We start from the raw sequence: 27,957 nt of genomic DNA, 5'->3' as shown, positions 1-27,957 counted from the left end.
AGACTTTTCGGATACTCAAATCATTTGGGACACCCAAGACATTTGGGATACCCAATACATTTAGGATACCCAGGGCATTTGGAATGCCCAAGGGATTTAGGATACCAAAGACATTTCAGATACCCACATCATTTGAGATTCCCAAGACTTTTGGGATACCCAAGGCATTTTGTATACCCAAGGAATTTAGGATACCCAAGACATTTGTGATACCCAAGGCATTGGGATACCGAAGGCATTTGGAATACCCGAGGTATTTGGGATACTCAAAACACTTCGGATACCCGAGGTATTTGGGATAACCAAGGCATTTAGGATACTCAAATCACTTGAGATACCCAAGGAACTTGGGACGCCCAAGGAATTTGGGATACCCAAGACTTTTAGGATACTCAAATCATTCGGGATACCCAGGGAATTTGGGATATACAAGGCTTTTGAGATACACAAGACATTGTGATACCGAAGGTATTTGGGATACCCAAGACATTTTGGCATACCCAAGGCATTTGAGACACCCAACATATTTGGGATACCCAAGGAATTTAGGATACCCAAGACTTTTCGGATACTCAAATCATTTGGGACACCCAAGACATTTGGGATACCCAATACATTTAGGATACCCAGGGCATTTGGAATACCCAAGGGATTTAGGATACCAAAGACATTTCAGATACCCACATCATTTGAGATTCCCAAGACTTTTGGATACCCAAGGCATTTTGTATACCCAAGGAATTTAGGATACCCAAGGCATTTAGGATACCCAAGACATTTGTGATACCCAAGGCATTTCGGATACCCAAGACTTTTAGAATACTCAAATCATTTGGAATACCCAAGGAATTTGGAATCCCCAAGGCATTTGGGATTCCCAAGGGTTTTGAGATACCCAAGGTATTGCGATACCGAAGGTATTTGTGATACCTGAGGTATTTGGGATTCCCAAGGCTTTGGAGATACCCAAGGCATCGGATACCGAAGGTATTTGGGATACCTGAGGTATTTGGCATACCCAAGGCATTAGGGATACCCAAGGCATACTCAAATCATTTGAGATACCCAAGGAACTTGGGACGCCAAGGAATTTGGGATACCCAAGACTTTTAGGATACTCAAATCATTCGGGATACCCAGGGAATTTGGGATACACAAGGCTTTTTAGATACACAAGACATTGTGATACCGAAGGTATTTGGGATACCCAAGACATTTTGGCATACCCAAGGCATCTGAGGTGCCCAAGGAATTTCGATACCCAAGGGATTTGAATTTGGAATACCCAAGACATATGGGATACCCAAGGCATTTAGGATACCGAACGCTTTGAGTATCCCAAAGACGTTGGTATCCCAAATGTCTTGGGACTTTGACTCGAAATATTTCCTCCACTTCCTTACTCACCTTTCCGGCAACATAAAGACGAAGATTTAACCAATCCACTGACACTTTATTGGGCGCAAAAGTCACACTTTCCAACTTCAAATCAATCATCGAGTAATTCAAGGGATTTTCAATATAAAAACTGAAACGAAGGAGAAGAGAAAAACCAGTAAGGAAAGTAGTAAAGTCGGACGGGGCCGACTATATGATACCCTTCACCACTATGGGTATATTAAGCAGGACTATAACATAAAATTGGATGAAAAAAATGTGATATTTATCTAAATGTGAATCTACCTAGATCTATCCATAAAGTATGTCAATCGACTTCAAACAAATATAAATAGGTCATCCGTTGGGCTATGTCTGCACTTCTAGAAAACGCAACTACGTAATTCTATGCTCAATTTTTTAAGTTGTGCAAAATTTGATGTCAATCTGACTAACATGAGGAGTTTGATGCCCAATTTACTAGAAATCGGGCGAAAATATATATGGAAGCTCTATCCAAATATTGATCGATTTCAAACAAACTTGTCACAAGTTAGGTTATACAACTTTCAGAACGTTTTATTCCAATTGGTTCCTTAGTACGTCTATTACTTAAAATCAATCTATAATAAAAGGGAGCTACAGTGGCTCCATCGCATAATCGGACAAAAGGCGTATTTACTAAAACCAGAAGATTTTTGGAAGCAGGTAATTTGATGATAGATCATCTTAAAATACATTTTTATTGATAGTTTTCATTATATTATGGTTCTGTTTACTGACGAAAGCAAATTTAACTTGAACGGGTCAGATGGAAAGATGTATGTGTGGCGTAAGCCAAATGCTGAATTTAATCATAAGAATACAAAAGCCACTGTTAAGCACAGAGGAGGTTCTGTTATGGTTTGGGGCTGCATGTCGAGTGCGGGAGTAGACAATTTGCATTTTATTGATGGTAAAATGGACAATTTTGTCTACCTCAACATTTTAAAACAAAATGTAAAGCAAAGTGCAGACAAATTGGGTATCGCGAACAACTTTGCCTTTTATCAAGACAACGATCCCAAGCACACATCAGGTGTTGCAAAGCTTTGGTTGATCCATAACTGCCCAAAACTTATACAAACACCAGCACAGACCCCAGACCTTTACGTAATTGAGAATCTTTGGGAAGAATTAGGTAGGAGAGTGTATGGAAAAAAATTTAACTCCTTAGTACAGCTTAAGGTGGCTTTACTGGAATCGTGGAACTCCATAGAGCCGGAGGTATGCCAGAATTTGGTCAAATCAATACCGAGGCGTTTACAGGCCGTTCTGGACAACAAAGGATATGCAACTAAATATTAATTTCTCGATTTTTTAATTTTTTAACATTGATACTTTGCTTTGTCCGATTTTGCGTTGAACACAATAAATTGAGTTAATTTTGTTTTTCTGACGAAATTTACTGTTATCACTAGAAAAGTTGTTGTTTTTTGTATTGTTCAGAAATATAAGTAAGTAATGTGTAAATAAAAGCGAAAAAAACTACACATTTAGACAATTTTTTTGAAATGTATAGCATTATTATATCTGACAACCACTTGTCCGATTATTCGATGGAGCCACTGTATATCTAAATCTGGACCGATTTTCACGAAACTTGGCAGACATCATTCTAGGCTCAATTAAGTACGTTATGCCAAATTTCGTGCAAATCGAAGGATATATAGGGACTTTGGTGCACCATTTACATGAAATCGGACGAAACTATATATGGGAGCTATATCTAAATCAGGACCTATTTTCAAGAAACTTGGCAGACATCATTCTAGACTCAATTCAGTACGTTATGCCAAAATTCGTGCAAATCGGAAGATATTTAGCGACTTTGGTGGACCATTTACATCAAATCGGACGAAACTATATATGGGAGCTATATCTAAATCTGGACCGATTTTCTCCAAACTTGGCAGACATACCTCTAGGCTTAATTCAGTACGTTATGCCAAATTTCGTGCAAATCAGAAGATATATAGGGACTTTGGGCACTATTTACATGAAATCGGACGAAACTATATATGGGAGCTATATCTAAATCTGGACCGATTTTCACGAAACTTGGCAGACATCATTCTAGACCTAAATGATTAGGCTGTACCAAATTTCGTGCAAATCGAAAGATATATAGGGACTTTGGGGCACCATTTACATGAAATCGGACGAAACTATATATGGGAGCTATATCTAAATCTGGACCGATTTTCTCCAAACTTGGCATACATCACTCAAGGCTTAATTCAGCACGTTATACCAAATTTCGTGCAAATCAAAAGATATATAGGGACTTTGGGGCACCATTTACATGAAATCGGACGAAACTATATATGGGAGCTATATCTAAATCTGGACCGATTTTCACGAAACTTGGCAGACATCATTCTAGACCTAAATGATTAGGCTGTACCAAATTTCGTGCAAATCGAAAGATATATAGGGACTTTGGGGCACCATTTACATGAAATCGGACGAAACTATATATGGGAGCTATATCTAAATCTGGACCGATTTTCTCCAAACTTGGCATACATCACTCTAGGCTTAATTCAGCACGTTATACCAAATTTCGTGCAAATCAAAAGATATATAGGGACTTTGGGGCACCATTTACATGAAATCGGACGAAACTATATATGGGAGCTATATCTAAATCTGGACCGATTTTCACGAAACTTGGCAGACATCATTCTAGACCTAAATGATTAGGCTGTACCAAATTTCGTGCAAATCGAAAGATATATAGGGACCGTTTACATTAAATCGGTTAAATATATATATGGGAGCTATATCTAAATCTGAACCGATTTTTCCCAATTTCAATAGGGTTCGTCCTTGGGCCGAATAAGTGACCTATGCCAAATTTCATCCAATTCGGATCATAAATGCGACCTGTACTTTGTTTACAATTTAACATGGACAGACGGACAGACGGACGGACGGACGGACGGACATGCATAAATCGACTCAGAAAGTGATTCTATGCATATTCTCAAAAGGAACCATGTGTCTATCTCGTTTCCTTTTGCCTGTTACAAACATATGCACAAAGACATAATACCCTGTACCACAGTGTGGTGAAGGGTATAAAGATCCAAAACTGTATACCAATAATATTTTTATCAATACCTCAACTTACCTAAACATCTGACCCTCACTATCCACCACAAATAATTGCCGTGTATGATGATTTACATCAAAATCTGCCACCTGCTGATCACTTTTAAATAAAGTTTTCGTTTCCTGCAAGGGATCCAGAGATTTCAATATAATATTCTGCCGTCCCGCAACAAGTAAGGTTTGAATATTCGGCTTCGTGGTAGGTATATTACTGGTAGGTATATTACGCTTGATTTCATTTTCCGCATATGGTCCTTCACCTTCTTCATTGAGCATGGATAAGCGTATTATGTAATTATCGTTTTCCGAGTTGGGTAGTATAATATACGAAGCATTTGGTGGTAGTAACTGAGGGGTTTGGGGAAAGATAGGTAAGATAATATATATATTTTGTTGTGGAATATAGCTCAAGTACTTACCATTTCATCGTTTATACCATTCTCGGCTTCATTGTTTTCCATTAGCTCCAGTTTGTAATTTTTCAGTGGGCCATTTGTAAATTTCCCCGGCTCCCAAAAGATCGCAATGTGTCTGCTACTTAATGCCAGGGCTTGTTTAATTATGGGCTGTGATATTGGTGCACCCATTGGTGGAGTGGTAAAAATGTCTGAGGCTGGAGTGTACAGTACATCGTCTAAATTTTGACCAAAGGGGATTTCGAAACGGAACTAGAGAGGGGGACATAAAATTAGGTTTCAGACTTTTCAAAATATATTTTCATAAATCTACCGTGGCGGTCTTTAAAAAAGAACCCTAAGCTGTGTATTGAGAAAAATTCCCATTGCTCTCAGGACATTTTGCAGTTTACACTTTTAACATCTTCCCCCCCACTACTTACCCTATATGCCACATATGGCACCAAACCATCCATAATATCACATTCGAAATTCTCATTACAATTGTAATCGGCCAAATTCCACCATTGTTTTGCAATATCCACATCCTGTTGTCCGTGTGAATCTTCCTGTTCCCCCTCATCGATGTTGCTTCTGATGATGGTATTGCTGCCTGCGGTGTCATTTACAAATGCTGACATTCTATTTGATGGCTCTGTTGGCGATGGCGCCCAATTCGTTCGCTTCATCACATATTGGTATTGTATATTAAATGGTCTGCTAGCGAAATATTGTGCTGGCAACTCATCCATGCCGATGGGCCATTTAAGTGTCAATGCGTTCACAACGTCAGTGTCATGCAACAGCTGGGGTTGAACACTCGTCACAACATGTTCGACCCGCAAACGCTGCAAGTGCCAGTAGTGTCGCTGTGATTGTTCGCAGGCGGAAATGCAGGGTAAATCGAAGGGATAGAATTGCGTAGAAGACTTGGGAAGAAAAAAAACGGAGAAGAAGAAGAAGAAAACCAAAAATAAACAACAAGTGGGGTAAAAAAGAAAGAAACCCAATGTTTTCTTTTGTTTGGTATGTTCCCAGACACACGCACAACAAAATACTTTGGTTTCATTTTCATCATGGTGAGAATACTTACACATGCTTCCTGGCAAGGCTCAAATTCCTTTAAGGCATTCCACCACAGTTCACAGCCTTTGAAACACTGCAACAGAAGGAGAAAGAAAACACAAAAAAAGATTAAAAAAATTAAAAAGAAATTGTGGACAAACGAGTAACAACATTGACACCGCAATCTTTGGGACCACCTGCAAGAAGGGAGCAAAGAAAAGGGAACAACAAGAAGGCAGCAGATGGACAAGGACATGTACAGTGGGGCGAAACAATTAACGATATGATATAACCATGTTCAGACATTTTCGATACCCAAATACATTTTATCACCCAAGACAATTCGGGTACCCAAAGAATTTCCGATTACCAAGACATTTAAAATACCCAAAGCGCTTGGATTCCGCTAATGCAATACCCGAAGCATTTCTGATACCCAAAATATTTCGAATACCCAGAACATTTCCGACATCCAAAACGCTTGGAATTCCTAAGACAATTGGTATACACAAAGTATTTGCGATACCCAAAACATTTTGGGAATACCCAAACTATTTCAGATACCCAATACATTTAAGATATCCAAAGCGTTTGGGATTCCCAAGACATTTGAGATACCCAAACTATTTGCAATACCCAAAGCATTTCGGATACCCAAAACCTTTGGAATACCCATGATATTTTCGATACCCAAAGTATTTAGGATACTCAAAGTGTAATTTGGAATATCCAAATCCCTACCGATAACCAAATCAGTTGGGAAACCGAAAACAATCCGGACGCCCAAAGTATTTCCAAACAGACATTTGAAATATTCAATGCACCCGGAATTTCCAACACGTTTAGGATTGTCAAGATATTTTAGATTCCCCAGTCATTTGGGGTTACACCAAGCTTTTTGATCCCAAGGAAATTCGGGAATCCCAAATACTTTGAGTATCCCAAATGTCTTATGATTGGAAAGGGCTATAGGTACCTGGTATGTCTTGGGTATCGGGAATGATTGAGTTTCCCCATATGCATTTGGGGAAACCTAAAGACATTTGAGACGGCACATGCGCCGTATTTCTCAAGACATTTGGTATTCTCAAGACATTCATTTGATCACAAGGTGATTCGGGTATCCCAAATATCTTATGAATCCCAAGTGCTTTGGGTATCTCAAATTTCTTGGTTATCCGAAAGTGAAGATTTTTGGGATTCCCAAAGACATTAAAATACCCAAGAAATTTCGGATACCCAAAGCATTTGGGATATCCAAAATATTTGGGGTATCCAAATATCTTAAATTTTGGATACCCAAAGCATTTGGAATACCAAAGACATTTCGAATACCCAAAGCCTTTCGGACACCCAAATCATTTCGGAGAACCGATGTACCCCCATTATTCGGTATTTTGGTGGGTTTGGGAACATTTTCAGTTGAATTTGTTTATAATTTATTCCCAAATCATTTGTGCTAACCAAAGTATTTCCGATTACTAGACGTTTGAGATGCTCCATGCGCCGGGAATTCTGAAGACATTTGGGATACACAAGGCACTTTTGATACCAACATAATTCAGGTATCCCAAATATCATATGAATTGCGAGTGCTTTGGGTACCCCAAATGCTTTGGATAACCAAAATTGAAGATATTTGGGATACCCAAAATGCCGATATACTCCCATTATTCGGTATTTTGATGGGTTTGGGTACATTTCATATCAGCTGAATTTGCTCTAATGCATTCCTATTAAAACTATCTATTTTGGTCTCCTTTTTAGTGCAGCTCCTTTCTTAGGGTACCCCCCAAATTTCAATATTTTGGTGACTTTGAGCACTTTTCTTCATCGAATTGGCTGTAATTTTATATTTTGGGTTCGCAGTACGCAGAACATTTTCCTACCAAAAATTATCACTTCTGATCCACTTTTTAGGGTCGCTCCCTTATAAGGGTACCGCCCAAATTTCGATATTGTGGAGGGTTTGGGCACATTTTCCAACCGAATTGGCTGAAATTTAGTATTTTGGGTTCTCATTGAGTAGAAAATCTCCCTACCAAAAACTATCAATATCGACCCACTTTTTAGGGTAGCTCCCATATAAGAGTACCTCACAAATTTCGGTATTTTGAGGAGCATGGGCACATTTTTAAAATGAATTGGCTGTAATTTGGTATTTTGGATTCTCATTGAGACAGAAAATCTTCCTAACAAAAATTATCAATGCTGGTCAATTTTTTATGGTAGCCCCCATATAAAGATAGCTTCCGAATTTCGATATTGTTGGGGAGAATGGGCACGTTTCTTCACCGAATTGGCTGTAATTTGGTATTTTGGATTCTCATTCTGTAGAAAATCTCCATACCAAAAAATATCAATATCGGTCGTCTTTTTAGGTTAGCCTCCACATAAGGGTACCTCAGAAATTTCTATATTTTGGGGAGTTTGGATACATTTTTCAACCGAATTGACTATAATTTTGTGTTTTAGCTTCTCACTGGGTAGTAAATCTTCCTGCAAAAAATTATCGATATTGATTCACTTTTTAGAGTAGCTCCCATATAAGGCTACCTCCGAAATTTCGATATTTTAAGGAGATCGGGAACAATAGTGAACCGAATTGACTGTAATTTAGTATTTTGGATTATCAGGGGGTGGAAAATCTCCCTACCAAAATTTATTGATTTTGGACCAGGTTTCCCAGCAGGCCCCATATAATGGTACCCCCCATTATTCGGTATTTTTAGTAACTTGGCCACATTTTTCAAACGAATTGCCTCTATTTTTTTAGGTTTTTGCAGCATTTTCCAATTTTTAGTTTGTCCTTTCGAATTATTTGAGGGTAAAATAAAGTTTTCAAAAAAAAAGTGTATGGGTCGAAGTTTTTATATGGCGCCCAAATAAAGTATCCATCGCCATTTTCGGTTTTTTTTTTATGTTTTAGCAGATTTCCCGATTGTAGTAATATGTCCTTCCAAAATATTGGAGGGTAAAACGCATTTTTGCAGAAAATTTTCTATGCAAAGGCAATTTGTGATTTAGCGCCCAAATAAAGGTTCCAATGAATATTCGAAATATACAGGTTCCTGTGTTGGCATAGCTTCCATTTTCTACTGAAGTGTTGCTGTAATTTTGGCGATGTTCCTTGTGATATGGCGCCCAACTAATGGTCTCATCCCATTTTTGGATATTTCTTTATATTTTAACATGGATTTTAAAACCGAATTTTAGAAATAGGTTCCCATAGCCTCCTTGAAAAATTCCTGTCTTATTGCTGTAATTTTGGCGATGTTTTGATATGGCGCCCAACTAATGGTCCCATCACATTTTCAGATTTTTTTAAGTTTTGGTATGCTTTTTCCCACCAAATTTCCGAAATAGATTCCTATAGCCTCCATAAAAAGGTGCTGCCTTATTACAGCAATTTGGCAATATTTTGGTCTAGCCTTTTAATATGGCGCCCAACTAATGGTCCCATCACATTTTCAGTTTTTTTAGTTTTGATGTGCGTTTTCCCCATCCAATTTTCAAAATAGTTCCTATAGCGTCCATGGAAAGGTCCTGCCTTATTATAGTAATTTTGGCGATGTTTTGACATAGTATTTTTATATGGCGCCCAACTAATGTTCCCATCCCATTTTTGGATTTTGTTTTAAGTTTTGGCATTTATTTCCCATTAAATTATCGAAATATATTCCTATAGCCTCCATAGAAAGGTCCTGCCTCATTGCTGCAATTTTGGCAATGTTTTGCTATGGCGCCCAACTAATGGTCCCATCCCATTTTCGGATTTTGTTTAAAGTTTTGACATGCATTATTCCACCGATTTTTCGAAATAGGTTCCTATAGCCCCCATAGGAAGGTTCTGCCTTATTGCTGTAATTTTGGCGATGTTTTGATATGGCGCCAAACTAATGGTCTCATCCCATTTCGGATTACTTTTTAAGTTTTAACATGAATTTTCCTACCGAATTTTAGAAATAGGTTCCTATAGCCTCCATAGAATGGTTCTACCTCATTGCTGTAATTTTGCCAATATTTTCACATAGGTTTTTGATATGGCGCCCAACTAATGGTCTCATCCCATTTTCGGATTTTTTAAGTTTTAACATGGATTTTCCCACCAAATTTTCAAAATTGATTTCTATAGACTCGATATTTAGATATTGCCATTTGATATGGCGCCCAACTAATGGTCTCATCCCATTTTTGGATTTTTTTTAAGTTTTAATATTTACTTTCCTGCCAAATTTTGGAAATAGATTCCTAAATTTTTTGGCGATGTTTTGACATAGTTTTTGAATATGGCGCCCAACATATGGTCCCATTCCATTTTCGGATTTTTTTAAGTTTTAAAATGCTTTTTTCCGCCGAATTTTCGATACAGGTTCCTATAGGACAGCCTATTCGCCCACAATGCAATAACATAGTCCCCATTCAAATCGTTCCGATCGATTTAAGGAATTTTGAGAATGACCACCACGTAGAGGGTACAAAAAGTTCGGCAAGGTCCTATAGAAAAACTTTTAATGATATTTTTTCTTCCTGTCTACTGTCCTGATGGGCATGAATGAATGCCTGAATCCGAATTCAATTATAAGCTTCTTTAATTGTTTCGATTTTTTTTCACAATCCAATGACTCGGAATTTTTCAGCCAGAGATTACACCACATTCCCTCAAACACACCGAAAAAAAAACAACAACAACAAAAAACCATGATTGTGTCTTGGAATCGTCTTTCCTGTCAATGTCAGGTTCTCATGGATAAAAGCCAAGAGTTAACAAGACCACATTATGGCTATTAAATTACAATATCAAGCCAAGCCATGACAAGACTTGCCTTACATCGTCTCGTCTGTCTGTCCAATGAGAATGGGTTCTGGCACTCCTTTGGCGTTGCTATTGTTTTTTGGATTGGATTGTGACGGTGACGTCGTCGTCAAGGTGTCTGGCTTTTTTAATTCAAATGTGTGTGTGTTCGTTCTCATCATCATGCCCGAACATTTAACGCTTGATAGCGTCGTCGTGCATTGTCGTTCGCTGGAATTGTCTCAAATTTCAAACCTCTGTAACATAGTGTCCTTGTACAAGTTTTGTTGGTGTTGTTTTTTTTTTTTTTGTTTTCTTATTGCTTTGTTGTCTTCTGACTCTGATTACTTTCCCGGTAAGAGAGGGTGTGTGAGCGACACACACAAAAATAGCTTTAACAAATGAGAACTTTGATTTCTCACACACACACAAATTGCGACAAAACAAAACTCAAAGAACATGAAATAATAACAACAACTGCAGCAACAACAACAAAACACAACTACTCAGGGTCACCGAATGTGTGTTTAAACATGCCCAAGTTAATGACAATGTCATTGCCTAGAAATGTAACAACCAAATGTGCGCTCAGCTGTTCACAGAGCCACACACAAACAGAGAGGGAAAGAGACTCACAATTCAATTGACATTGAGCTTTAGATATGGAGATGTTCGGAGATGTTAATCGATTGTGGAGATTTGTTTTTTCTTGTTTGGGGAACATTAATGAAAATTTGTTGTTGTTGGCGGTAGATTTTAATTAAAGGAACTTTTTTAGTCGAAATTTAGTTATCGAATTTATAATAAAAATATTGTTACAATTTTATAGGAACAAGTTGTTATTGATAACTTTACTTTTGGAAAATTTAGTTATCGATTATTTTCCGATGTAAAAAATATGTTATCGATAAATTCCCTTTCAAAAAAAGTAGTTATCGTTTCGATTTCATTTTAAAAATATGTTATCGATAACTTTTCTTTTGGAGTATATGGTTTTCGATACAATTTCATTGCGCAAAATTTATAATCGATAACTTTACTTTTTAAAAATGCAATTATCAGTTAAATTTTAATGCAGAAAAATTTGTATCGATAATTTTTCTTTCGATGAAAGTAGTTATCGCTAACATTTCGTTGCAGAAAATATGTTATCGATAATTTTTCTTTTTGAAAAGAAAGCATGTTATCGATACATTTTCTTTTGAAGAAAGTAGTTATCGTTAAAATTTCTTTTTGGAAAATATGTTATCGATAACGTTTCCTTTTGAAAAACAAGTTATCGGCACTAATTCTTTGCAAAGAAGATATTGTAGATAACTTTTCTTTTTGAAAATGCAATTCTCGGTCAAATAAGTTATCGCTAACACTTCGCGGCAGAGAATTTCTTATCGATAATTTTGCTCCATTAAATTTTGTTATCGATAACAGTTTTGCTATATAAAGAAAAATATGTTATCGATAATTTTTCTTTTTTGAAAATGCAATTATCGGTAAAATTTCCCTATAGAAAATATGTTATCGATAACTTTTTTTTTGATGAAATTAGTTATCGGTAACATTTCTTTGCAGAAAATTTGTTATCGATAACTTTTCTTTTTGAAAATGCAATTACCGATAAAAAAAAATTGTTATCGATAATTTAGTATATACAAAAATATGTAGTTATCGGAAATTTTTTGTAATATACAAATGTTGTTATCGATAGCTTTTATTTTAGAAAGGGAGTTATCGGCTACATTATATTATCGACAAATGTTCTCTACGAAAACGTTGTTATCGACCCTATTTCATTTTGGCATAACTGTTATCGATAAATGATCGATTTATAAAATGAAGTTCATTATCGATAGTTTCTTTGTTTGTTATCGATACATTTTTTACTGAATTTCTGTTATCGATAACTTGAAGAAATTAGTTATCGTTTACATTTCATTGTAGAAAATGTAGTTATCGATACCTTTACCTTCGAAAATATAATTATCGATTAAGTTGTGTTACAGAAACATTTTTATTGACAACTATTATATTTCATTTTAAAAAATGTGTTATCGATAAATGTGTTACAATAAACGTTATCGAGAATTTTTGACATAATAATTTTGTTATCGACAGATTTTTGTGATAAAATATTTGTTATCGATCAGATTACAGCTTTTATCGACACATTTTCTCCACTAAAACATTGTTATCGATAAATTATCGGGACATAAATATGATTATCTAAAAGTATTCAGCAATGAAAGTTTATTATCGATAAGTTTTCACTACAGAAATTATATTATCGACAACCTTTCGTTACCTATTGTTTGTAATCGATAACTTTTATATTGAAAGCTGTAGTTATTGGTTGAAATTAATCATAGAAAATCTATTATCGATAAATGTTCTATATTGAATAAAAACTTGTTATCGACTCCTTTTTTGTGATAGAAAATTTGTTATCGATAATTTTTTCTAGTTGTCAAAAATACGATTTCTTACAACCTTCCTTTGAAACCCTGTTATCGAAAAATGTTCTTTATAGAAAAATTGTTATCGATTGCATTTCTACAAACAAAACTTGTTATCGATAAGATCGATAACTTTTCGAAATGTAACTTTTGTTATTGACATTTTGTATTACAGAAAATTTGTTATCGATGACTTTGCTCAATGGAAAAATTATTATCGATAATATTTCAACCAGGAAAACTTAATATCGATAGCATTTATACAACAAAAGCTTGCTATCGATAGCATTTCTTCAAGGAAAAATTGTTATCAGTAACTGTGTTGTACATAATTGTTGTTATTGACAATTTTTGTTACAAATTTTCAATGGAAAATGTGTTATCGATAATATTTTGTACTACAAATGTTGTTATCGATAACATTTTGTAAAGCAAACGTTGTTATCGATAACATTTCTTTAGAGAAAATTAATATATCTAACGTTTGATATTATTATTGACGACATTTTTTTATAAAATATTACTTATCGATAACTTTTCTATATGAAAATTATATTATCGATATGTTTTATTAGAATATTTTAATATTATTAATATATTCCCAAAAATTTACATATTTTATATTAAAACGTATGTTAATTTTTAATAAAAATTGTTCTTATATCACTTACCCTTGTTCGATAACATTCCGTGCGATTATCTCCCGCTGAACATTTCACACCAAATTCATTTAAAAATTGTGTTTCCTGAAAAAAATCAAACAAAAAATAACAACAATGAGAGAAAAATATTAATTCTAATATTTATTATTATTTATTCGATTTTAATTCTGTTGTTCAATTATTTATTAAAATTTTAATTAGCTTATAATTAGTTGTTACATAAAAATTGCATTAATTTTTTGTTTTAATTTATTTTGCGGTTTCGAAATGTATTGAAAAAATTGTGTGGAAAATAATTAACATAAATTAGCAGGTGGATTGGGGGGGGGGGTTGTTGCTAATAACTTTCCTGGTGACGTTGCAGTATTATTGGGTAGGTAAAATACCAGGCACACACACACAGAAATAATCGAAAATCGTGAAGAAAAATATTTTTACAAAAAATTACTGTTTGGGAAACGATGAAAATTTAATTTCCTTGATTCTAATTGCAGATTATTATTCGTTAACTAAATATCTTTCGCTAATATCATATACCTAATTATCACGTTAACCACCTCCCCTCCCTCCCTCTCTCTCTCTCTCCCTTTCTCTCTCACACACACACACATTTTCCCAATTGCCTTTCTTAATTCATTGCCTTGAGTCGTTTTGTTTTTATGCTGCTGGCACATATCGTATCGTATATCAAATTTGTCATTTTGACAATCAAGATTATTGTCATTAGACGTCATGCTGATGATGCGAATGATGATAGCAAGCTACAACTGTAACCGATATATCATCCAACTGCCATTAAAAAAGACACACACACAGAACTGAACTGAGATACAATTATCGTTTTTCTGTTCTATGACGATGTAAGTGAACGAGCGAGCAATAAAGCAATTGTCTTCAATGTGGGTGAGTGTGTGTGTAAGTGCGTGCGTGTAAATGAACAGTGGGCCATAGAGTTATAGCTGAATTTTTTTCTATAAGAAATTTATTTATCGATTAATTTTTTTCTACCAAAAAAAAAGTTTATTGATAAATTTACTTTATAGAAAAATCATTTGCTATATATTTTTTAATAACAATAATTTTTTCCAATAAAAAATTTGTATCTATAAAATTTTTCTCAAAAAAAATTTGTTATCGATAACATCATGTTGGGCGCCACGCCGAAATGTGGACCTATACCTGAACAAAGAAGTTGGTGGGCCCACCAACAACCGTGGAAACCACATTATAGACATTTCGGATGGAAAAATGTATGTAGAACCTCTAAAATGCGGAAATTAGAGCGGGACATATAATGGGAGCTTTATCAAAAAATGGACTCAGATTGAAAAATTTCTTCCAAGGTTTCCCACAACATCAAATTCTAGACCCTGCGAGGGCCAAATTCAATTAAAACCCTCAAAATACCAACAATGTTGCGGAAACAAAACGTTGGGCGCCACCCTAAAATGGGGTCCCACATTTCTGCAAAGGAGCAAATTACAGTCACTTTGGCGGCTAAAATTTTTAAAATATCGAAAATACGGCGGAACGTTTAGTTGGAGGGTATTTAAAAATCTGGCGCCCAATATTAAAATTTTGTTCTAAAGAGGTGTGTATTAACCTCCACAAACCCGGGATGATAAATTACAGCCACTTCGAGTGGCAAAATGCTACTAAATCCTTTAAAATATCGAAAATGCAGAACCGAAGTGTTGGGCGCCACACTAACAAGTTGTCTTATGTGTCTGCAAAGAAGTTGTGAGTCCATCAACAACCCTGAAAATCAATTTAGAGGCACTTCGGCTGAGATAGTGCGGTTAAAACCTTCAAAATATCAAAAACATGGCGGGACGTAAGATGGAAGCTATGTCAGAATCTGGCTCCCAATGTTGGTTTTTTTCTGTATAGGTGTGTATTAACCTCCACTAACCTGGAATGTCATATTACAAGCACTTCGAGTGGCAAAATGTTATTAAACCTTTAAAATATCGTAATTGCGGAACCGAAATGTTGGGCGCCACAGCAAAAAGTGGACTTTTCTTTAAGTTGTGTGGACATTAAGGTCATATTAGAGGTTAAAAACATGAAAATATCGCAAGATGACAAAATACATTTCAACCATTCAATAGTTCGGAACCGGGGGACTATGGCAAACATTGGACCCCAGATTGAAATTTTTCTCCTCAAACAAATGCCAGCCACTTCGTTTGAAGATTGCTTCAAAATCATTTAAAATATCGAAAATGCGGAACCGAAATGTTGGGCGCCACATTAAAATGTGGTTCTAAATTTCTGCAAAGTAGTTGTGAGCCCGACCAACAAACCTGAAAAGCAATTTACAACCACTTGGGCTGGAAAAATGCACATAGAACCTTCAAAATACCGAAAATAGGCCGGGATGTTTAGTTGGAGGCTACGTCAGAATATGGCGCACAATATTGAAAATTCTCTCCAATTTTCACTCTTCGAATTACAGTCACGTGGGCTGGCAAAAATACGCATAGGACCTTCAAAATACCTAAAATGTTGCGGTATTGAGGCTCTTTTAGAATCTCTTTAGAAAATTTATTATCGATAAATTTTATCTATGGAAAATTTATTCTCGATAAATTTTCTTTATAGAAAATTTATTATCGATAAATTTTCTCTATGGAAATTTTATCGATAAATTTTCTCTATAGAAAATTTAATATCGATAAATTTTCTCTATAGAAAATTTATTATCGATAAATTTTCCCTATAGAAAATTTATTATCGATAAATTTTTCTCCATAGAAAATTTATTATCGATAAATTTTCTCTATAGAACATTTATTATCGATAAATTTTTCTCCATAGAAAATTCATTATCGATAAATTTTCTCTGTAGAAAATTTATTATCGATAAATTTTTTCTTTTGAAAATTTATTATCGATAAATTTTCTCTAAAGAAAGTTTATTATCGATAAATTTTCTCTAAAGAAAATTTATTATCGATAAATTTTCTCTAAAGGAAACTTATTATCGATAAATTTTCTCTACAGAAAATTTATTATCGATAAATTTTCTCCACAGAAAATTTATTATCGATCCATTTTCTCTATGGAAAATTTATTATCGATCCATTTTCTCTATGGAAAATTTATTATCGATAAATTTTCTCTATAGAAAATTTATTATCGATAAATTTTCTCTATAGAAAATTTGTTATCGATAAATTTTCTCTATGGGAAATTTTTATCGATAAATTTTCTGTATAGAAAATTTGTTATCGATCAATTTTTTCTATAGAAATTATCGAAATTTATCGATATTTTTTCCGTCTAGAAAATTTTTTATCGATAAGTTTTCTCTATAGAAAATTTATTATCGATAAATGTTCTCTATAGAAAAATTTTTATCGATACATTTTCTCTATAGACAATTTATTATCGATAAATTTTCTTAATAAAAAAATTGTTATCGATAAATTTGCTCATTCGGAAAATACTTAACGACAATTTTTTTGCTCCACTGTAAAAAAATGTTTGCTCACTTATGTACTACTTCGAATTTCGGTTATTAGCATACCATGTTCATGCACACAAACACACCACCCATACACACTCATTCACAAGACTGTAATATCATTTCAATGACCACCATAAAATGTATGTATGTGTGTAGACGACCTTATGACATACATACACACATAGTTAGTAAGTTATGATGACAATTTTGGTTTCGAAAAACAATGTTCATTAAACACCGTAATCATTGTAAGTAATGTTTTTCTTTCTATTTATTCTGGGCAGGACGGGGGTATAAAAAACGAAACAACAGTTGTTCGGATAATTTAAGGAATGTTGATGACGTTGATGCTAATCAACAGCTACAACAACAACAACACCAATTTATGATGGTTTGGAGGAATGCTGTGGACATTAATGGAATTATGTAATTGGATAGTTAATAAGATGTTCGGAGTTCTTTTTTTCGTATTCAGGAAATCTCTAGTCCAAAAACCTCCCTCCTCCTGCACTCACTCTTAATTTACATTTAATCTGCATATTTCAAATTCTCGTATTCGAATACAATTTGTGTGTGTGTCAGCTAAAGGGGCCTGTTAATGGAATCAGAACATGCTGACAAACAGAAAAATATCTTGATAGAAAATGTTCCACATTGGGCGCCATGTTTGGAAATGACCAACAACTAAAGGCACGGCCACATTTTTGGGCATTTTAAAGGTTCTAAGCGTATTTTTATAGCAGAAGTGGTTAAAATTAGGCTTTCAGGTTGGTTTGTGGATGGAAAACCTCTTTCGAAGACATTGAGGACCACGTTTTGGTATGAAGGTCCCGACACATTTTCGTAATTTTTTAAGATTTTCTAGCCGCATTTTGCCTCCCTATGTGGCTGTAATATGATATTCCAGGGTTGTGTAGGGTAATACACACCTCTGCAGAATATTTTCAACATTTTGGACTGTGACGTCCAACACTTCGATTCCGCATTTTCGATATTTTAAAGGTTTTAATTCGATTCGATTTCTATGTAAATGGCTGGATTTTTGACATTGTGGCAGGTTAAGGTCAATTTGTTACATTGGGCGCCAAATTCTGATAGGACCACAATTTTAAGAATTTCGAAGGTTCTCTTCGGTTTTTTTCCTAGCCTATGTGACTGTAATTTGAAGAGTGAAATTTTGCGAAGAGAATTTTCAATATTGGGCGTCAAATTCTAACATAGACTCCATCTAAACGTTCCGCGCTATTTTTGGTATTTTGAAGATTTTAGACGCATTTTCTCAGCCCAAGTGGTTGTAAATTGTCTTCCAGGGTTATTGGTGGATTTTTTGCAGACATTTAGGGTTGGCGCCCAACAGTTAATATTTTCAGGGTTTTAATTACATTTTTTCCCTCGAAGTCGCGGTAATTTGACAGTCTGGGGTTAGTGGAGAAAATTTTCAACATTGGGCACCAGATTCTGACATAGCTTCCATCTGAATCACCTGCCCAATTTTCGGTATTTTTAAGGTTTTAACTACATTTTACCAGTCCAAGAGGTTTTAATTTAGATCTCAGGGCTGTAAATGGACCCACAGCTTCATTGCAGACACGTAAGTCCACATTTTGGTGTGGCGCCCAACATTTCGACTCCGCATTTTCGGTATTTTGAATAGAATTTTCCTACCAAAGTGGCAATAATTTGCCATTCCGCGTTTGGAGGTTAATACACACCTCTGCAGAAAAATTTCAATATTGAGCGCCAGATTCTGACATAGCATCCATCCTATCCTGACGCTATGTTTTCGATATTTTGAATGTTTTAGCCGCCAAAGTGGATGTAATTTCGTTGTCAGGGTTGCTGATGGACCCACAACTCCTTTGCCGAAATTTGGGACCCCATTTTGGTGTGGCGCCCAACACTTCGGTTCGGAATTTTCGATATTTTGAAGGTTTTAGCAGGCAATTCGCGGCTCGAAGTGGCTTAATTTTGCAATTGTGGGTTACTTATGAGGATGAAAGGCATCTTGGCAGAAAATTTCCACTTTAGGTCCATTTTTTGATAAAGCTCCCATTATATGTCCTGCCATATTTTCTGCCTTTTTAAGGTTCTACATACATTTACACAACCGAAATGACTTTAATTTGGTTTTCAGAGTTCTTGTTGGGCCCACAACTTCTTTGCATGAATATAGGTCCATATTTTGGTGCGGTTCCGCAACATTATCGTTATTTAAAAGCTTTAGGAGGCATTTTGCTTTTGAAGTGGCTAGAATTTTGCATTCCTAGTTTGTAGGGGGTAATGTAGACCTTTGCACAACATTTTCTACATTGGGCGCCAAGTTCCGACATATCTCCCATATACCGACCCATTTTCGGTTTTTTTAAAGGTTTAACAACATTTTCCCAGCCCAAATGGTTGTAAATTGCTTTTCAGGATTATTGGTGGGCCCTCACCAACATAAGTTCACATTTTGGTGTGACGCCCAACGTTTCGGTCGCGCAACTTTTTCGCTATTTTGAAGAGTTTAATTGTATTTTGCCCCTCGAAGTCGCTGGCATTTGTCATTGTGGGTTGCAGAAATATAGGACCATATTTTAGTGTGGCGCCCAACATTTCGGTTCGGCAAAATTTTTGGTATTTGAAGGGTATAATCGGATTTTTGCCCCCCGAAGTGTCTAAAAAATTACATTCCGGGTTTGTAGAGGTTAATACATAGCAGCGGAACAATATTTCAGAATGGAAATGAATCTCTCGTTATATGGTTTGCTGGGTAGTACACACACTCACACACACACAAATTATTTCTTAATTGATTTCGTTGTTTGTGCAATAATTGTTACGTGGGCTTTCATAGAGAATTTAATAAATTATTGTTGTACGAGAATCATTTGGACATGGAGAACTGCCCCGCAGAGGTAAAAAAACGTCACAGGCGAACAAAAAAGAAAACAACAACAAAATAAGAAGATGACCAATTAAGTTCGGGAACAGTGGTTAAGATTTATAAAAAAAGTTGGGGTTTTTATAATTTTTTTAAGTTTCTCAAAATCTCTACATTAATAAAATATTATTGACCAAAATCCCGCTCCCTTTTTCCTTAAGCATCAATTAAACAATTTGATACCCCACACCTCCACCACCAACAACAACAATTATCAAATGACTAGTAGAAATAAAATGTGCAAACAATTTAAGTTGTTATCGAATCCCCCACCCAGTGATTGAATTGCGATACTGACGATTATTTACCCTAGAATCGCCTTAACCACAATGGCTGCAACGGGACGGACAACAATGGCATCAGCAGGCAAGCAAATATTGTTCCATAAAACAAGGAGAAGAGCCACGAACAAAAAATCTCACTTCCATTGAATGGAGATGGAGATGAAAACTAATGGGGAACTACGATTCGAAAACGACACAAAAAAGTGAAAACTGCATAAAAACGAAGCGGTGACGAAGAAGAAGAGGAAATGAAACAAATATCCCTACAAAGCATGACAGATGCCTTTTTTCCTTCCTCCACAGCCACTTTTTTTGCAACAGAGAATCGGTGCCTCTGTTTGCATTGAACAAACAAATGGCACCATTCTGCATGTAACCTTCAGTGTTTATTTCACTATTCACAAATAGAAATGGAATATCATGGAATAGAAAAAAATCCATGTAGATGTTGAATGAAGATGCAAAAAAAAAACTCATCAACGTCATCGGTTGCATTCTAGACCTATTTTTTTTTTCTAGTTTTTTCCTTTGTCCTCATTGTTGTCGATATGCGGCTTGACAAAATGTTTTTTTGTTTCTCTCTCCGGATCTATTTTTCCATTCTTGTCGTTTTGAATGGCAAGTGTAAATAAAGTCATTCGTTATTTGTTCACTGAACTGAACCATTATGCCACCTAAATTGAATTACAATGCTGATGCTTCAGCTGCTTAACAGAATGACACCACAGAGTACAAGTGTGGCATGGCAAGTGGCAGGATTTACTAACAAACAAACAAAAAATGGAACAACAACAAAAAAAAAACAAAATAAGAATGCAAATCAGATTAGAAAATTAAAAAAACTATCGATAACTGAATTTTGATAGTAAAGAGTTATCGATAACAACATTTCTACGAATAGAAGTTATCGATAACAACTTTTCTAGAAAGAAAAGTTATCGATAACAGTATTTCAATATTTACCTGTTATCGATAACAACTTCTCTAGAAAGAAAAGTTATCGATAACAACATTTCGATGAAAAAATTATGGAAAACAATTTCTCCAGAAAGAAAAGTTATTGATAAAAAAAAAAAATTCTACAAAAAATCACCGATAACAACTTTTATAGAAAGAACTGTTATCGATAACAACTTTTATAGAAAGAAAAGATATCGATAACACGATATATATATCGAAATAACAATTTTATCGATATCAACTTTTCTATGAAGTAAATCGATCGATAACAGCATTTCTATAAAGAAACTCTATCAATAATAGCATATCGAAAAAGAAATGTTATCGATTATAACATTTTTATAAAGAAAATTTAACGATAACAACTTTTCCGTAAAGAAAATGTATAGATAACAACCTTCTAATATAGAAAAGTTATCGATACCAACATTTCGATGTAAAAAAGTTATTGATAACAATTTTTCTATTAATAAAATTTTATCGATAACAACTTTTTTTATGAAGAAAATCGATCGATAACAACATTTCTATAAAGAAAATTTACCGATAAAAGTATTTTAATAAAGAAGTGTTATCGATAATAACTTTTTTATAAAGAAAATTTACCGATAACAACTTTTTTGTAAAGAAAAACTATCGATAACGTCTTTTCAATAAAGAACAATTATAGAAAGAAACATTTCTATATAGAAAAGTTATCGATTATCACTCTTCGATAAAGAAGAGATATCGATAACAACTTTTCTACGAAGAAAATTTATCGATAACTACATTTCTATAAAGGAAAGGTGTTGATAATAACTTTTACATAAGGAAATATTATCGATAACAACTTTTCTATGAAGAAAATAGATCAATAACAGCATTTCTATAAAAAAAATCTATCGATAATAGCATCTCTATAAAGAAATATTACTTTTTTATAAAGAAAATTTATCGATAACAACTTTTCTGTAAAGAAAAGCTATAGATAACCTCTTTTCAATAAAGAAATTTTATAGATAATAAAATTTTTATGTAGAAAAGTTATCGACAACCAATTTTCTATGAAAAAAAATTATCGATAACAACATTTCTATGAAGACATTTTATCGATAATAATTTTTCTATAAAGATAATCTATCGATAACAGAATTTGAATAAAGAAACGTTTTCGATAACAACATTTCAATAAAGAAAAGTTTTCGATAACAATAATTCTATAAAGAAAAGTCACCGATAACAATATTTCGATAGCAAACAGTTATCTAGAACAAAATTTTCATGAAAAAATGTATCGATAACTACTTTAAGAAAAAAAAGAAATGTTATCGATAAATGTTTATCAATATTTCTATAAAGAAATGTCACCGATAACTATATTTCGATAGCAAACAGTTATCGATAACAATATTTTCATGAAAAAAATTATCGATAAATGTTTCAAAATAAAGAAAACTTATCGGTAACAACTATTTCAAAAAGAAACAATATTTATATCAAGAAGAGCTAACGCATTTCTATCGAGCAAATTTATCGATAACAGCATTTCTATGAATCAAATTTAACTATAGTAACTTTTCTATGGGGGAAATTTATCGATAACAGCTATTCATTAGCAAAACGTTACCAATAAAATTTTTTTGGAAATAAGTTAACGATAACAACTTTTCGATAAGAAAAAGTTATCTATAACAATATTCATAAAAATGTATACATTACAACAATTCGATAGCAAAAAATATCGATAATAACTTTTGTGTAAATAAACTTTTTCGATATCCACTTTTTTGTGTTATCGATAACAAATTTTTTCGAAACATTTTTCTAATGAAATAATGTTTCGAAAAGAATTCTTCCATAGGAAAAATAATCGATAAAAATGTTTCTTAACTTTTTTGTAAAGAAAAGTTATCGATAACAACTTATCTATTAAGAAAAATTATCGATAACAATTTAATAATCATATTTCTATGAAGTAAACTCATCGATAACAACTTTTTTATACAGACTATTAAACTAGAATATATTCTTATCCAAATTTCCCCTCCTTTATTCTCTAACTATTTATACAGGAATGTTATCGATTTTAGTCCATATAGGAATAGAATTGTCATCGATAATAAATTTTTTATATAGAAAATAAATCGATAGTATTGTTTTTATAGAACAAAGTTATCGATAAATATATTTCTATATACAAATTTTCTTTATAAAAGTAACTCAATTTCTTTTGCGCCATTAAAAGAAAACATCCTTGTTATCGATAACAATCACCTGATATCATTTGCCGTGACGCAAATGCGAAACTAGATTTTCTCTATTAATGGTCCATTATGACACTTGTGCCGGTGTTGTTGTTGCTGCATTCGCAAAGTGTAAGATTTATGGCTGTCTATTCTATCTATTCATCGTCGTCATTGTTACTGGCCATTTACAAAAGAATGCAGACAAGTGCATCTCAAAAAAGAAAAAAAAGTGAACAACAACAGCAACAAAAACGATAACAAAAATTAAATGAAACAATTTTAAATCAAAAAATTAACATAGTCTCTAACAAAACCTGACATGCTCTTAATTTCTTTAACCTTAACATTTTTGCGCGTTTTGTCGTTAAAGCGAGACACACACAAAAAGGCACGCACCCCCGCTGCAGTGCAATGCAGATGCAGAGCAGCGCAGTCAACGTCATTAAAGCGCTAAGCGTTTAGATGAGACTGTCAATGAGAAATAAAAATGGCATGAAATGGTGTTGACATTTCACACAATTGGACAAATTGCATGAAGTGGAAAGTAACGGAAAAAACAACAACACATTAATAAACAAAATTTGTTTCCACAACTCTTGCACGATCAGTACTTCCTCTCTGCCGCTGCTCTCTCTCTCTTTCTCTCTTCATAGGTCATTGAACAAAACCGACAAAATTTTGGCAAGCATTCTTAATGACATTTCAATTGTTGTTGTTATTTTTATAAAACGTGCATGTCAATATGTCATTATTATAAAAAAACAACAAATGATGTGTTAATAATAACATATTGTTGTCGGCAGCTTATCTATAGTTATCGATAATTAAAGTGGCATAAACGACTATATTTATCCATAGAAAAATTGTTATCGGATAAATTTTCATTGGAAAAAATTAATTATCGAAAACTGTCTTGTATACATATAACGTTATCGTTAACATATATTAATAAAAATAACGTTATCGAAAAAGTGGTTATCGATAACTTATCTCTATATAAACTTTACTATCGATAAATTTTCTCTATAAAAAATTTGTTATTCATAACTTATCTCAATAGAAAAGTGTTTATCGATAAAACGTCTCAATAGAAAACTTATTATCGATAACATTTCTTTATTGGAAAATTATTATCGACAACTTTTCTCTATAAAAAAGTTATTATCGATAAAATTTCTCTACAGAAATGTTATTATCGATAAAATTTTTCTACAGAAATGTTATTATCGATAACATTTATCTACAGAAATGCTATTATCGATAACATTTCTTCTCAGAAATGCTATTATCGATAACATTTCTCCTTAGAAATGCTATTATCGATAACATTTCTCCTCAGAAATGTCATTATCGTTAACATTTCTACTGAGAAATATTATTATCGATAACATTTCTATAAGTTTTCTATATAAAAATGTTATTATCGATAACATTTGTATTTAAACATGTTATAATCGATAACATTTCTCTATAAAAATGTTATTATCGATAAGTCTTCTCCTTAGAAATGTAATTATCGACGACATTTCTTTATAGAAAAGTTATTATCGATAACTTTTATCCATAGAAATGTTATTATCGATCACTTTTCTCTATTGAAAAGTTGTTATCGATAACATTTCTTTATGGAAATATTATTATCGATAACATTTCTCTATGGAAATGTTATTATCAATAACATTTCTCTATGGAAATGTTATTATCGATAACATTTCAATATCGAAATGTTATTATCGATAACATTCCTCTATAGAAATGTTGTTATCGATAACATTTCTCTATAGAAATGTCGTTATCGATAACATTTCTCTATAGAAATGTTTTTATCGATAACATTTCTCTATAGAAATGTCGCTATGTTATTATCGATAACATTTCTCTATAGAAATGTTGTTATCGATAACATTTCTCTATAGAAATGTTGTTATCGATAACATTTCTCTATAGAAATGTTGTTATCGATAACATTTCTCTATAGAAATGTTGTTATCGCCAACATTTCTTCTCAGAAATGCTATTATCGATAACATTTCTTCTCAGAAATGCTATTATCGATAACATTTCTCCTCAGAAATGTTATTATCGATAGCATTTCTACTGAGAAATTTTATTATCGATAACATTTCTACTGAGAAATGTTATTATCGATAACATTTCTCTTTTGAATAGTTATTATGGATAACTTTTCTCTACAGAAAAGTTATTATCGACTACTTTTCTATAAAAAGTGTTAAAAAATGTTATTATCGATAACATTTGTACTTAAAAATGTTTTACCTATAGAAATGTTATTATCGATAACATTTCTCGATAGAAAAGTTATTATCGATAACATTTCTACTGAGAAATGTTATTATCGATAACATTTCTCACTGAAATTTTATTATCGATAACATTTCTCTTTTGAATAGTTATTATCGATAACTTTTCTCTACAGAAAAGTTATTATCGACTACTTTTCTATAAAAAGTGTTAAAAAATGTTATTATCGATAACATCTGTACTTAAAAATGTTATAATCGATAACATTTCTCTATGGAAATGATTTATTGATAAGATAAATATTATTCCTAAGAAAATATTATTATGGATAACATTTCTCATTAGTAATGTTATTATCGATAACATTTCTCCTTAGAAATGTCGTTATCGATAACATTTCTCCTTAGAAATGTTATTATCGATAACTTTTCTCTATTGAAAGGTAATTATCGATAACTTTTCTTTATAGAAAAGTTATTATCGATAACTTTTCTCTGTAAAAAAGCTCTTATCGATAACTTTTCTCTATTGAAATGTTATTATCGATAACTTTTCTCTGTAAAAAAGCTGTTATCGACAACTTTTCTCTATTGAAATGTTATTATCGATAACTTTTCTCTATTGAAATGTTATTATCGATAAAATGTCTCTACAGAAATTTTATTATCGATAACTTTTCTTCATAGAAAAGTTATTATCGATAACATTTCTCTATAGAAAATTTTTTATCGATAACTTTTCTATATACAAATTTTTTATTATCTATTACCGTTTTCTATGGTCATGTTATTATCGACAACTTTTTTTCTATAGAAAAGTTATTATCGAAAATTTTCCCTCTATATCAGTTATTATCGATTATGTTTCTCTGTAGAAATGTTATTATCGAGAACTTTTTTCTATAGAAAAATTATTATCGACAATTTTTCCCTCTATATCAGTTATCATCGATAACTTTTCTCTGTAGAAAAGTTATTATCGATAACTTTTCTCTATGGAAAAGTTATTATCGATAACATTTTTCTGTAAAAATTTTGTTATCGATAAATTTTCTCTATGGAAAAGTTGTTATCGATAAATTTTCTATAGAATGAATTTATCGATAACATTTTTTTCGATAAATTTTCTTTGATAAAATTATGTTATCGAAAATTTTTTTTTGTAAAAATGTAGTTATCGATAATGTTTCTAAATAAAAATGTACCAATTTTTTATTTTTTCAAAATATAATCGATTCTCTGTTAACCTTGATCCAAATTTTTCAAAAATTTTTTGTTTTCTTATACCATTAACTCACCTCTTCAATACAGTTGTGTAAACATGTTCGGGTTACATTATCCAATAGCATTACCGTGCTGGCATCTCCATCATCAGCATCACCGTGGAAAAGTGTTGCATTCGTTAAATGGGTAAATAATTGGTTAATGGGTGAAGGGTCATTATCGGAGGCAATGTCATTATGGACATTACCATTATCGGTTGAAGCCGCGTCATTTTTCACATCATTATTATTATTATTTTGATTGTTTGAGCTGTCATTTACAGCAAAAACTTTGGTGATGTTTGTTGTTGTTGGTGGCCGGTTGGCGAGTGTGGTGGCATTTCTGTTCGCCACTATCAATTCGTCTGCTTGGAGATTATCTTTATCTAGTGTGTGATTTCGCAGCATTAAAGCGGCTAATGGTTGTTGGAATTGCTCTGGTTGTTGTTGCTGTTGAATTGTCGGCGTTGTTGTTGTTGTTGCCGCACACAAAACACATTGTCGCAAAATTAATAAATTAATTAAAATACATTTTATAAATAATGGCATTGTGGCTGTGGCTTCGGCTGCCTCTGCCCTGATAGGTTTTTTTGATCTCTTCGACAGCGCTGATGATAATTTTATGGTTGATTTGTAATTTGACATTTTACAAATTGACATTTTGACA

General features: G+C 33.3%; 1 protein-coding gene across 1 annotated transcript in view; it reads right to left on the bottom strand.

Moving 5' to 3' along the window:
• LOC133338514 (protein sevenless) overlaps positions 1-27,386 on the bottom strand; it is a 38,733-nt gene extending 11,347 nt beyond the window's left edge. Inside the window, exons 1-7 of the mRNA XM_061546682.1 lie at positions 27,327-27,386; positions 13,910-13,984; positions 6,022-6,087; positions 5,372-5,857; positions 4,953-5,201; positions 4,553-4,881; positions 1,408-1,528 (exon numbers count right to left, since the gene is read on the bottom strand). Of these exons, the coding sequence (XP_061402666.1) occupies positions 1,408-1,528; positions 4,553-4,881; positions 4,953-5,201; positions 5,372-5,857; positions 6,022-6,087; positions 13,910-13,984; positions 27,327-27,377 (1,377 nt within the window). The 5' untranslated portion in view covers positions 27,378-27,386. The remainder of the gene's footprint in view (positions 1-1,407; positions 1,529-4,552; positions 4,882-4,952; positions 5,202-5,371; positions 5,858-6,021; positions 6,088-13,909; positions 13,985-27,326) is intronic.
• Between the last annotated feature and the right edge of the window lie 571 nt (positions 27,387-27,957).

This window comes from Musca vetustissima, unplaced genomic scaffold (assembly GCF_032173495.1).
Source record: "Musca vetustissima isolate MV318-11 ecotype Yass unplaced genomic scaffold, APGP_CSIRO_Mvet_v1 utg15782, whole genome shotgun sequence".
Lineage (NCBI taxonomy): Eukaryota > Metazoa > Arthropoda > Insecta > Diptera > Muscidae > Musca > Musca vetustissima.
This window is presented reverse-complemented; position numbering and strand designations above follow the sequence as displayed.